The sequence below is a fragment of the Rhipicephalus microplus genome, chromosome X (genome assembly GCF_043290135.1).
Source record: "Rhipicephalus microplus isolate Deutch F79 chromosome X, USDA_Rmic, whole genome shotgun sequence".
Classification (NCBI taxonomy): domain Eukaryota; kingdom Metazoa; phylum Arthropoda; class Arachnida; order Ixodida; family Ixodidae; genus Rhipicephalus; species Rhipicephalus microplus.
In genome coordinates this window covers 315,325,396-315,339,812 of record NC_134710.1, presented here as the reverse complement: position 1 = coordinate 315,339,812, position 14,417 = coordinate 315,325,396, and the positions used below count along the sequence as shown (strand labels likewise).

Genomic DNA, 14,417 nt, shown 5'->3' with positions numbered 1-14,417 from the left:
ACATACATAAAAAATATATACAGAATGCATAAGCCTCAAATCTTCCGTGGCATGAAAACATGCAAGGCTAGACCATGTTACACATTTAGCTTTTTATGCATTGCAACACCTGGTTGGAACACAGAATCGTGGCTTTATTTCGAAAGTTAGGAGACACCCCTTCAATTAAGTGCATTGATTTAACAGTACTGTAATCAATACCATTTAGGCTGCCGGAGTTTCTCATATTCTTGATTCCATGCAAGACAGGCAAATCTTGATACAAGTAAATGAGCATACATGCACCACGATGAAAGAGTGTCAATCCACAACAACATGAAACCAGGGGCTGCAGCAGTATGGTGCCTACCTCTCCCCACTTTTGCCTGCCCTTTATCGCGCCCATCCTCCTAAGGGCAAACACTGTCATAAGAAGCCCGAATTCCCTTCCCCCCCCCACCAAGATTGAACTCTTATCATGGTTCCTCTCACCCCAGTACATCGATCCTATCACGCCCACTGCAGGGAACACCTTCCTTGACGCACTAGTTACAAACTTGAAAACACACCTTACCTAGGGCTGCAATGATGGGTGTAGGTGGCAGCTCAGAAAGCACTTCAGTTATACTTGTGCCATGCTAAAAAGGAAAAGAATGACTCAGTTTTCAAGTGGTATATGCTATATAGGACGTCCATTTACTAAGAGTGTTTTCCCTCCCCTTAAAACTTTGTCACAATGCATAATGTATACCTTATATGTATTTGTATAGCATCTTGTTTGGTGAAGGTGAGGAAATTAAGCACTTCTAACTAAAAAAGCCACATGCAGATATTCATCAAGTGAAACGAGATTTTACACAAAGGCATGCCAAGACCAATGGTGCTACACAATGAACCATAATTCTCACAATGTCAGTGTGTGGCCACATGAGCACCTGCAAAGCAGAATAGGGAGCTGGAGTGCCAGCCACCAGGGTACCTGTGGTTTTAATTGCTAATGATGCCTGGCTTGTCTAAGCACACAGTCGTGCAGGCTCATGGTTGCAACGATAGCAGTTTACATAACCCAGCTTAAACTGTTTGCTGGACAGGTACTCTTGTAGCAACAAAGACAAGAGATAGGAAGCAGCAAGTCCAATTTTTAAATACACAGTGCATTCAGGAGCGTTCAGCTCCTCTAGCCAGCAATTACAGAGACTATGGCCACAGTAAAGGCCGCCACTATCACGTGCACTATATTGAGTTCAAACTGTTTCGTCCTGAAGTATTAAACCCACAGAACCAATGCAATAAATAAAAGTGGTATCTCACTGGGCGCTTGTGTTTTTCAGGACATATTAAAGTTAGATTATACATTGCAATAACACATTGTGTTGATTAGTCAACCAGTTACAAGGATGAAAGCACCACTTCACTATCTTCATGGTTATCAGTATTCATGATAAACTTCTCTGCAATCCAAAAGTAGTCGTAGTTTAGATGTCCAACGTGCAGTGTGACCATTTATTTGTTCACTGGTTCGTTCACAGCTTACAACACCCGTGAAAGAATTACTTCAAGGCCGACAACAAAAACCCAACGATGCTGCCTACTAAAGCAGCAAAACTTTTGACAGCGCACCAGAGGATGTAGCAAAGCATAATATTGATATTACGATGACTTTTTTTTCAGCCACTACATTTCAAATTTCTGTGGCCTTAAGAACTTGCCTCAACACACTTCCTAAAAGAAAGTGCCTCATAGTGCATAGAGAATATGCATATTTCACTCCAGCTCACTTTTCACCTCTTAAAAATATTCTTGCACTGAACATACGTCCGATGACACTTAACAAAAAAAAAGTTCAGGTATTAGGCAGGTTTACACAAGGGGAACAAAGGAGTTGCACTAAACAAGTCTGCATTAGTGCTGCTATTATTATTAGTTGCTAATGAGCATTTCTCTGAATACTATACAAATCACAAAATTTTGTACACTACACCTACCTCGAAAACCTTGAAGAGCCCCTGTTCTTTGTCCCCAAAGTACCCAGCCAGCCATGATAGAAATGCAACCTCCTGAGCATTCTTGTAGGCCTTTGAAAGCTCCCGTTCTGTCTCAATCACCTATGCCATGACATCCTTCTTGACTATACTTTTCATGTGCTCGAACATCAACGGTGCGTAATCTTGCAACGAGGCCCCAAAAGCATCCTAGAATACAAAAAAAAAGGCTGCGAAATAAATACCTTCAAAATTATGTCCTGTGACACAGACAGTAACCGTCTCATATACTCTACACTGATGAAAAAACTAGCATTTTTTATATTCACTTTGCAAACTTCGATATGTTGCAGCCTTCCTAGACTGAAATGCATTCAGAACCCTTTACAAGAGAGACTAATGTAACAGACATTTCAGTGTACATGACACCGGTGTGCCTGTATTAAAATAAGTATTACGAAAATGAATGTGTCAAAGAGACATACCTATAAAAGACAAGAATTACTACCTGGCACATCTTTATTATATAGGGATTCATCTGTACAGTACAGGATGATATGCAAGAATGGCTTTGTACCTAAATTTTATGCATACAAATGTTTTGAAAGGCCTTTTCAAATTCAGCACCTTCCACTGCAGAGTGCATGACAAAGACGTTAATATTAAGTCTGTAGCAGGCAAAACCGAAGAATTACTTTTGGAAAGCTAGTGAGAAAAATAAGCAATCAGCAACAGTCTGCAATAAATGCAATAAACTGATAAAACAAGGACATCTCAGTAATGAAAACACTTGGTCAGTATCCAATGAGAGCAGATTACTAACTACCAGAATCCAAAGTTTTCCTAAAGAAAATACGTCCTGCCCCATTCAATTACAGAAAATGTGATCCTAACCTGGAAACTTTGAAGCTTTTATCCAAAGGTCTTCAGTAGTTGTCGATTCTGACATGGGATGCTTCAAAGTGGACAGGCAAGCTCAATATTTATATGTAAGCAGAAGCCTCCGCTAAAGTAAAACACAAGTTTAAATATAGACACAAGTCGAGCCCGCTTATAACAAACATGAGCCTGACGCGGCATGCGTTCGCGGTATCCCGAAGTTCGCAGTAAATGGAACACAGTTTTTTTAAAAAAAGTTGCAAGTGAAAACACAATTTTTTTTGCCCAAAATAGTCCGTGATGCACGCGTTTCGAAGAGTACAAGCGATAAGGGTGGTATTGAGTTTATTTCAAACGGCGGTGTACTCTTCGCCGAGGCCCGTAGCATAAGCTGTATGAGGCACTGGCTCCAAAGTTCTGTCGTTCTCGCAATCCGATTCCTCCAAAACGCTCTTGCCGCGTACTCAATTCACAATGCCCTTATCCGTGCACGGTTCCACGGTGTCGGCATCATCATCGGCTGTAATTAAACCATCGCAACAGATGTTCCACCCTCTCTGCAAGGTCGGAGTCGAAGACGCGTTGCCACAAATCGCCGCCGGAGTGGTCCTGTTCGGAAGCTTCAGGCTCGGCGTCGGGCCCGATGTCGACGAAGCCGGCCTCACGAAACAGTTTCACGCACATGTAGCCGTCACCGCCGCCCACGAAATATTCACCATCTCCACAGTTGAATACCAGGTGGTCAAAAACTATGAGCAAGCGCTGCGCAACCCGGCACTTAACGCACATATTTCATCAAGCGAAGCGGTAACACTTTCGACGTTTCCTTGAGCGGCAGGAAAAAGCGTGCAAGGCCTCCCGTCCGCCATCCTGACCACACACGCACATCGAGAGCGAGCAAGACGCGCACAAGCAACACAAGCGCCAGAACGCGTGGTACATCTCTGGGCCTGTTTCTACTCAGAAAACAAAACTTCGAGGCAGCGTGGCTGGTGTCGCGGAGCGGTGGAGACGGGCGAAGGAGTTGTGATCAAGAGAGGAGAGCAGATTTGCGAGAGAAGGGCAAGGAGCTGCGATAGAGTGATGAGAGGGGAGGATACGACAGGAAGGCGACCTTGAAAACCAAAACACGCGGGAAGGAGGCGGGTCGGGCAGCTTTCTCGAAAGTTCCACGGCGCGCGCGGTGGGGTTAAAAAAAATCAGCGGCTGTGGTGAAGGAATCCTTTTGTTGCGCCGGCGGGTTTGCGGGACCTTACCGACTTCGATATTTCGCGATTCATTCCACGCAAGTTAACAGCCGTTTTTACGCTTCCGCGCGCGTGCGGACGGCATGCTGAGCCGAGTGCGAAGTGAGCGAGAACAGGTCCTAAACATGAAAAGAATCGCGAATTATAAGAGTGCAGTAGTGTAGCATACGTGCGTGCACTAGAACAATATAATAAGACAAGACGCAGACGATCGGATGCTGACAATGTTGGTGAATGGTCTGGTCACTACAGGTCGGCGACGTCAACGACAGTACCAGCCATCAAAAACAGAGGAGATGGCCAACCGGTCTTCCAAAGATGTGTGGCAGCGTGAAAACACGGGCCGCGTCCGATGCGGGGTGCTTAGAGTAGCCGGGGGACAAAAGACGGAAGGGCGGGTAACAAAGAGCGGCAGCTAGAGGGGCGCGGAGGCAGGGTTGGCGTTTAACAATAAGAATCTATGGACACCTCGCCGATGCCTTATCCATAGTAAAAAGTGGTTTCCCGGGAAGCCGACAGAGCGCCGACTAGGTTCGCTGTAACCGATCGCGAGCCGATAGTTATAGGGGGTATTCACAGCGCGCGGTGCGTTCTCAGTCAGGCAGCGGAGCACGGGAAACACGTCGACGGGAGCGCTCAGCAAACTTATCGTGGTAGCGTATTCTAACACTACGTGCGACAATGGTTTACTGTGCGATAGTCGGTTGCTCCAGCCGTACGCAGAGCAAACAGATGAAAATTGAAAGCAGCAGCAGAGATCCAGGCTTCTTCAAAGTCCCGAAAGTGCGCACAACGGAGTGCGAGAAGACAAGGTTCCTGTCGGAAAAGCGTCGTCGCGAGTGGATCGCCCGGATCAACTGGCCGGTAACGACTGACCCCGATAAGTACCGAGTGTGTTCGGTTTTGCATACGTGCGGCGGCAGCCAGCTGTTTGCGACAACTGTGCAGGAGTCGCCGTCTCGCGCGCGCACGCCGTACTCCAAGTAAAACAACAGGGCCGCCACATGAGAACAGGTCTCGCCGTTGCCGGCCATACATAAGCAACGGGCTGCGACTACTTCGCCATCGCTTTTGGAAAAAATCCATGCCTTGACAGGAGGAGCTGACAGGCTCTGTGAGTGGTTTACCTGCGTACAAAATAAAACAGCGAGGAAATAAAATTAACGCCCTTCGCGACTGGCTGCATACAACACAGAGGCGAAAAAATCAAAATTCAGCTACTCGTGGCCGCGTAGTAAAAAAAACTAGATATTCAGCAAGTTGGTTACTTTACCAAGTAGGTAAAAATGTGACAAAATCTGGAAATTCGACAACGAGCGCTGACTTGAGTGATTACGATGACGGCGTCCGCATTGACTTGTGTCCGCATGTAGCCCCTGCACACAGCCGCTGGTCACGTAATTGTGGCCCTCCATAAATTTATACGCCTTCAGCTGCTTTTGACTCGCGAAACTTGTCCTCAAAACAAGAAAATCCATGATGTCACATCTGTCCACGCGTGGCCAAAGGTAGAAGTTTGCAACATAACGCACGCCGGGAGAGAAGGGGTCCACGCCACACAGTTCAATTTTTTCTTCATAGCGCTGCCTGTTAGAGCCGCACAATGTACTCATACGAAGCGTCGCATTGTGTCGCCATCTCACTCACGTAATTGACGCACGAAGAGCCGAAAATACAAAAGAATCAGCCACAATGTTAACACGGCGTTGATGACTGAACCACTGTCGCCGCCATAGTCGCTGCCAGAGCCACCGATCCAAGGACGCCAAAATGGCGGAGAGCAGTATGTGACGTCCGTGGTGACCTCACATGAATACCCCCTATAGCGCGAGAACAAAACGACGACACAGAGACAAGAAGGACACGAAAGACACGAGCGCTAACTTCCAACTGAGTTTTTTGCGCAGAGCACGTAGGGGAGACAGTGTTGTGCCACGGACATGTTCCTCGTTCGGAAGCACGTCTCACGGGATCGAGCCCTGTTCCGACGAACTCTCTCCCCACCTCCCAGCGCCGCCTTCCGTGCAGAAGAACCGTGCAGTTCCGGGGATAACGTAGCTTCCTCCGCCGAACCACTTTGCAGTTCCGGGTACGGCTGCGGCTCCTCAGCCGAGCCACTGTGCTGTTCCAGAGAACTGGTCTGAGAGAATGGACCAAAGACGCTATTTAAGGCCGAGCCGGCCCCGTGTTAGAAGATTTTGCCCCAGCCGACGTTGTCGTGCTGGCTGGCTCTGTACAAACGACAACCTGCTACAGTAAACGCTACTTTTGTTGCTGTTTTCAAAACGGATTGCCTCCCTGCTTCGCCTTCGGGCTAAGGCTTCAGCGAAGTCCGCTCGGCTGCTCGCCGCTCTTCGCCATAGCTACCAGCGCGACAGAGCAAATTCATAACAACAGTAACCATGTGATAAAAACCATATGGCACAAAGAGCAGAACATAAGTTAGAGAAAAACAAAAAAAAAACGAAAGCACAGAATAACGGCAAAGACAGAAAAGTAAAGATAATATAACTACTTGCGCGCACCGAAACCTTCGAGGAACCCGAGTTCCTTCTCGGACAGAGCCACGGGGGGGTTTGCTAATACAAGGCACCTGTTCGCGTGCCATCTGCGCGGCCTCGACGATAACTCGGGTGCGCTTATCTCTGTGCTTGTACAGCGTCGCTGTGTCCTTGAAAAGGGACACACAATTGCACTCAGTGCAGTGCTGAGCAAGAAAACCATCTTTCCCGTTTCTAAAATTGTTAGCGTGTTCTCTCAGCCGATCGTTCAGACACCTTCCGGTCGTTCCGACATAACAAGCACCGCATGAAAGGGGGTCCTATAACAACTTTCGGGAGCAGGCCGCATACCTGTTTCTATATGTTGAACTCTGCATTCCGTTGATGACTGCGTTTTTAGGGGGTTTGTAGATTTGGCGAGGCTGATTATTTCAACGGTGCCGAGAACAGGACACGAACTCCAACACGTTTTCCGATTTTCTTGAGCCTGTGTGTGATATCTGGTGTTTGTATGGAATCACGGCTATCCTTTCCCGTTCTGTATCCGTGTTGCTCGGATTCTGTAGCTGCCTTTGCTCTGCCTTATTAGTCCGGAGGATAGTCTCAGCAACAGAAGCGATAAACGCCTCGGGGAAACCCGAAGCCTTAAGCCGGGAAACTTGAGCTTTGAAGCTCGCAGAGATATTGTGGGCGCACGACATATTTAAGGCATTCTTAAGACAGGTTCGTGCTATGTCTCGCTTAACTAACTTGCTGTGAGCGGAAGAAAAAGGAAGTAGAGGTTTGTGCGCACGTGGTTCATAACACCAACAGATGTGCTGTGAGCTAAAAACCAGTCTTAAATACAAAAAGCGTAACTTGTCCTTCTCGGGCATTTCTTGTGTCAACAAAAAAGGCTTTAAACAATCTTCGAACACACCTGTTGTTTGAGTCGCAAACGAGTGGAACATAGAAGAATTACAATTTAGAAGAACCAAGAAATCATCCACGCATCTGAATACTTTCACGACATGCGAGCCTTCTAACTTTTCCAGCAGTTTTTTGCTAATTTTTGCCAATAGAAGGTCACTGAGTAGACGTGCTATGCATGAGCCTATTGAAACACCCTTTTTCTGCAGATAAATACAATCATTTCATTGAACGAAAGTGGAGGTAAGGTACAGCAAAACCAGGTCAAGAAAATCTCGCGCACTGATGCCAGTTTTTAATTGGAAGTTCAATTCCCCGAAAATTTCTATGTTATCCCTTATACATTCTAATACCTCATCGTGAGGCAGAGAGTAGTATAGGTCCTTTATGTCAATTGAAAAACCGAAAAGATTAGATTGATTTGACTGTTTGAAAAATTCTATCAGAGCCTGCGAGTTTTTGATTAAAAATGGGTCATCAATCTTTAGACACTTTAGATGGGTCTGAATAAACAAGCCGAGTTGCTTTTGCCACGTACCACTGCCACGTAACACTCTCTGTCAGAATGACACGGAAGGGCATGTCAACCTTATGTGTTTTGGCTGAAAAAAACATGCTCAGCCCATTTTTGTCACTTTTGCTTGTATGTTGTGCTAACTGTTTTAACTCTAGTTTACGACACATTTCCTTGGCCTGCGTTTTTACTCTTTCTAGACGAATGTCAGTACAACATTTGAAAATAGAGTCGATAGCTGTGACTACCTTTTTTAGGTACAAGCAATTAGGAAGAACGGCGAAACCACCCTCCTTATCTGACGGCACGGCACAAAGTTCATTGTCTCTAAGACAACTTGGTTGTCTTCCCCACCGGAAGGCTGTTGCTGGTAGGCTTACCCCGTAGGAGCACGTCGACGCCTTCTGAGATGCACCTGTCCGAATCCTCTGGTGAAGTGCGGCCAGCAACAGAGCACACCATTGAAAGAAGCTCAGGTGCGGACCTCTCTCGGTCGACGGCGAACTTCGGACCTAGGGCGAGGGTGTTGTGGGCGTAGTCTGGGAGGACGACGTCACTGCATGAGTGGAGGACACCTGATTGCCGGGGCTTGGTTGGACGCTGCGCTCGAAGGCTAGTGAGCTCACGTGCCCACAGGCAGTTTGCAGTGTATTCGATCCGGTCGCAGTACTCTCGCCATCTTCTTTTCTTCACTCCCGGTGTTAGATCTGTTTGTCTAAGCTGGACATGCAGGGTGTCCCGGTACGTGCGCTCTTGTCGGTGCCATTCAGACCAAAGAATTTTGCACACCCGTATGCCATGGTCAATAGAGGGGTGGTAACCTCCAAACAAGGCTTTAACGTCCAAAGGGAGCTGCTTGGTGCGAATGCAGAAGGAAAAGATGCGCGCACGGCAAATGAAGACTGCGATGAGGGTTACGAGGACTGAATGATGAAGAGAAACACATGAAAAAGAGCCTGAATAACTAGAAATGTAACTTAGAAGTGTGGCAGCTTGGGCTAGTTGGTATGGCATGACGATAGTTATAGCGTGAGAACAAAACGACGACACAAAGACAAGAAGGACTCGAAAGACACGAGCGCTAACTTCCAACTGAGTTTATTGCGCAGAGCACGAAAATATATAGAGACAGTAACCATGTGATAAAAACCATATGGCACAAAGAGCAGAACATGAGTGAGAGAAAAACAAAAACAAAAAAACAAAAACAAAAGCACAGAAAAACGGCAAAGAAAAATCTATAAGAAAACGAAACAGAAAAGTAAAGATAATATAACTACTTTCGCACACCGAAACCTTCGAGGAACCTGAGTTCCTTGTCGGACAGAGACACGGAGGGCGAGTGGGGCAGTACGGAGATTTTCCAATTTTCGTGGCACATGTGCACTATTGAATACAGCAGGGGACAGCAACCTGCAGCCCGTAGGCCGTATGCAGTTCACTAGGCTGAATTATGCGGCCCCTGGCACACGCTCGTAACACCACCCCTAAGTAGCCGAATACCACCTCCGCAACTTACAGTACCAGACAGTTTTTTTTCCTCTCCTGGTAACTTATGTTTATGAATTGTGACATTATGGTATGCATGCTGAGAACGAACAGAATTTTTATAGTTATTTACATAACTATTGCTAATTAAAGTTTCATATTCTTGCCTACCCCCCCCCCCCGGGGGAATTGCTGAGCAACATGTGCCCAATTGGCTTCATGCAAATCAGCTTTCCATCTGAAAAGGTTGCCAACTGCCAACCCTAGGGATAGTGCAAGCACAGCCATGAATAGTGCAGTATAGCACACAGCATAGCAAGGGGTGTTGAGAGGGGAAAAGTCCAGCCAAGCCATGATGAGCCAGGTGGCCAACAGCTCTGCTGTCACAACCTTGCAAGAAGCGCTATTTTTTTTTTACCCGAAAACTTCCTCTGGAATGCTCATAATGCAAGTGATGTGAGGAAATTTTTTGCACAGCAGCTATACACAAACTCGAGCTAGTAAACATCTGAAAGAATTACAGCTCCTCACGGTATAAAGTGCCCCAGCTATATATCGAAAGCTGTGTTTGCTTGCTTGATCACAATTATGATGCGCTTGGGGTTATCATTTCAGTTTTACAATTGCACAGTTTGGGCCTCGTCACATATGCTTGGTGCAATTTTTTAACTGAAATGCTGTTCAATGGTGGCAAAGCAAAAAAACAACACGCTGCTGGTTGCTTTGCTGCTGCATTAGTAACTGCCAAGCAGAAGTTTAGTGCAACGGTCTAAAGACGATGCCCGAACACTTTGGTCAGAAAATAAAAGCTATCAAAATGCTGCACAAGTGAAGTTTTCACCTTTGCGTTGCTTGAGTTGCACATCCCGTTTTCCTCTGCTTTCTGAATAAAATCACCCATTGTTTCAGCGGTGATCATCTTTTTTATTGAGTGATCCGCACTCCATATCTTTAAGACAGGCATGATTGATTACCTGCAATAACAAAGCATGTTCATCTTCAATGCCCAGAACATTGTACCCTAATTAACCTACAAAACTACCTTAAGAGGCCGCTAGGCTGGTTTAATAAAGGGGGATCTGCATCATAATTTTATGAAGAATACCTCACTTCAGACAAAAACAAAAACCTCATAACTGACATATTCCGTTTGCGCACATTGAAGCACTGTTGGCCTTTGAATTGTATAAAGAAAATGATATTCAACTACCGATGAGCCTTTTGACAAGCTCTTCTCCTGAAACCAGCAAATACTTTTTACTGCAAAATATAGCACCTTCAGAAACACCTACGACTGAAATAGCACTAACCAAAAAAAAAAAGGAGGGAAGAGGGGTTCACCTATTTCTTGAAGCTTCAGCATTAACTCTTCCTGTTTTTTCAGAAGAGAATGCTGCCAACTAGCCAAGCTGTTGACCTTGCTAGAATGACAGAACTGTCGGGCTGAACCTTTAACACCTCTCCACAACCCCCCCCCCCCTTTTTTTTTGTCCTATTCGAAAAATGTGTAAAAATTTTTGACCAAGTGTGACATGTTAATGCACGTGTGACAAAAGGATGATAATAAGACCATGAACATACTGTCACATTCTGTTTTAAGTTCCTTTTATAGCATGCACACAAACAGTGGGGAAATTTCCTTTAATGTGATTGAGAATGTCCATAAGGTTATCAATATACAAAAATTTCCACAGTAGTCTTTTATTTTTTGGTGGCAGCTGGTTTTCCTTTTTTGAAAAGAAATTTTATACTTTTCATATGTTAAAGTGTTTCCCTAGGGCCTGGCTAACCTAGAGCAAATTTAATTTTGGTTTGTAATTTCTATGTGCCAGCAGATGCCAGATTGTGGTATTGGTATATGCAGTAAAATTAGGCTATATTAGATTCGGCTGATGCATATGTTGTTACCTCTCAAATAGAAAAATTTTCTGTTGGGTTGTTTTTTGTAGCAAACATTTCGCATAGGCCGTTTTTCTAGTGTTTTTATAGTTTCTTTCCCATCAAGATGAAGCATTACCGACTGCTAAAGAGTGAAATATTTAATGACATGTCATTTACTATTATAGGCAGAAACTCGTGCACATTGTTACTTCATTTTCTTACTTTAAATGTAATATTGGGTGCCTTAAAGTTCTGTAATGTGAATTTGACGTATGCACAGAGAATACATAACAATTCACACGTTAAAGTAATATGTGTCTGCCTGGTTAGGTCTAGTATTTGCAAAGAAAGAAGTGTTGTGTCACACTGAGGCTTTTCTTTTGAGTTATGCTACCAAAGTGCAAACACCTAGTGAATAACTAAAGAGCTGACTCACTTGATGTGCACACTTCTTCCCGTGCTCACAGGGTGCTCTGGAATTGTTTAAAGAAGGTATAATCAAAAACATTGATTGTATACGATATTTACAGCAATAAAAAATTGTGAAATATAGTGCCGACTTTCCAAATCATGAAGACCTGAACTGGCCTAAGCTTGTAATGCTGCAAAACCAAGCTTCATTTCTTGGCAAAACACCCCACTTTATCCGAATTGCACCCCCCCCTTACAGCTGCAAACTACAATGTGTCGTAACTTACACATAATAAACAGTGTAACGCTTTTACAAGAAAGCCTTTATTGCTGCAAGAACAAGCTGCATGAAAGCCAGCAATACTCTAAGAAAAGAAGGAAAAAAGACTACACTTACTTACTCACAAATCACACACACACGTTTAAACAGTCCATTGCACTATAAACATACTCACTGCATTTTTACCTTCTAGTAACTCCTAGCAACTAAACATGTGCACCACAAATTTTAAACAGTTAGAAAAGCATGTGCAGCAAAGAATTATGCACAGGAAGAAACTATGTGCTCAGCACAACCTTTCAGGAAAGGAAGACTTAAGTGTAATGACAGGCTTGCCATTATAGACATACGGCTCATACAGCATACAATTAAGGAGACTTGATGCCTGCACTAACAGCGATTTATTGTTTTGTTCCTGCAACATATACAAGCAAAGACTTGGTTACAGATATGCGGATTTGCACTGAACAAGAAACAGAAACCTGTCTTCACACTTGAACTTGCCAACTATGCAACCAGAAGTTGCCTCATAATGTGTCAGAAATAAGAATATGGTCACCGCAGGTCTATGCAAAGCCAATTATTGTTGCCTTTTTCAATGCTATGCCCTCTGGCAAGGCTATTTTGCCCACTTTGGACAGCATAGATGACTGCTCCAAGGTGTTCATATATGTGAACTCCTCAGGCTGCAAAGCAAGCGAGCCTTTGGCAGCCTGGAAGGCTTCACACAATTGGTGACGTTCACTGAGAGTTTTGGTAATGTTTCTAAAGGTCCTCGCACTACGTGTACATCCTTTGGATAAGTTCACTGTAATGCACCATGTAATGATGCTTTGGCGTAATCTTGTGAAGAGGAAACAGGGAACTCCTAGAAGTGATGTAATCCTCAGTCAGTACTTTAAGGTGAGCAACTTGGACAGGTGTAATCTTTGGTGCCATAAGAAGGTCCACAATGTTGGCCAGTAAAATCACAAGTTGCCAGATGGCATCAGTAACATTTACAATCTTTGTGCCCACATAGATTGGCAAGAGTCTCAAAAAAGTCCAGTTTTGGACTGCATGGCCTCCCAACCTATCAACCTGAATGGTGGGCACTTTTGGTGGTTTGTTGCATGAACCGCTCGTACAGTACTTCATGGTTGCAATTCTGTTATTCAGGTACTTGTATGTGAACCACCTTTTGTTTTTCACGAAATAGTTAATGCACAAGGCCAAGTCATGACGAACGACTTCTTTAAATAAGTCATGTGCTATGCATGGTGGGAGGCCAGAGTTACACGCATGAAAATGTTTCAATACATGAAGTGGAGAAACATTTACAATACCACAATCCCTGGACCCAATGCCTGCATTTCGAAGACGTTTAAGCGATTTATTGTAGCTTTCTACAGTACGTCTTGCAACTATTGCATGAGGCGTCTGCTCAAACTCGCACCGTGTAATTAAGCAATACCGACAGAAGTAAGCAGAAGAGTTGAAGTTCTGTGTGAACCCTCCAACAGCATGGCTGGCAAGGTTGTCAGCTATTACAAAGTTTAGCCTGACGGCATGCTGAGTATTGGTAATTCTCACTCCTGACTTATCTAAAAGAACCATGTCATCTGTCAGGGGCTGAAGCACTTCACCTAAGCTACATTCTCCCGCATCTTTTTGGCGGCAGAGCATAACCAGCTGAATGTTGTCAACACGTGACCGGTAGTACAATGGCAAGTTGTTGAGTGTCATGTAGACTCCAAGAAGTTTAAGATTTCTTTTTGAAGAGCCCAAAGGATTCACAATCTCAAATTCACCAAGGTACAAAATAATACCAATTTGGTTTTCAGCAATGTTCCTGATTGAATGAACTGATAGAATGTTGTCACAGACGGCTTCATCAACAATGTTGTTGCTACCAAAGGGGAAAAAGGACATCAAAAAGTGAAGAAGACCTTCAATAGGAACACAGTGATACACACACATTTGGTTTAGTTTGTTAAGTCATAATGAAAGACCCACTGGTTTGAGGTAGCAAAACCTTTCTCAGTAATATTTGTGACGACATTAGGTTGATCTCCATGTATTAGATGCCGCGACTTCCACATATTTTTCAAAACACACTTCAACATCAGGTAGCAAGTCACTTGACACATTCATTGCAATCTGTTGCAGAAGCATGTTTTTACTTACACTGTGCAAATATTGTATCTTTTTCACAATGTTTTGAACAGTTCTAGCAGGCAAGTGATGCTGTGATTCTAACTTCAGTAAAAAGAGTGAAATTATCAATGAACAGGTCATTATTTCTCTGACTACATATTATGCGTGCAGCACCACCGACATCGTCACTTTCGGAAGCACACGGAGGAG

The 14,417-nt window shown here is 44.4% G+C and overlaps 1 protein-coding gene across 7 annotated transcripts in view; it reads right to left on the bottom strand.

Moving 5' to 3' along the window:
- The window catches only part of LOC119162364 (uncharacterized), a 67,145-nt gene that overhangs the window by 15,527 nt on the left and 37,201 nt on the right, over positions 1 to 14,417 (bottom strand). For 2 of the 7 annotated variants that reach the window (XR_012887384.1, XM_075879519.1), the window contains 4 exons: positions 11,817 to 11,853; positions 10,341 to 10,473; positions 1,965 to 2,171; positions 554 to 617 (listed from right to left, as the gene is read on the bottom strand). Coding sequence is in view for 3 of the 7 variants with exons in the window: in XM_075879519.1 (XP_075735634.1) it covers positions 10,405 to 10,473; positions 11,817 to 11,853 (106 nt within the window). In the remaining 4 variants the exon portion in view is untranslated. The other 5 variants (XR_012887383.1, XM_075879518.1, XM_075879517.1 and 2 more) reach the window with 4 other exon arrangements.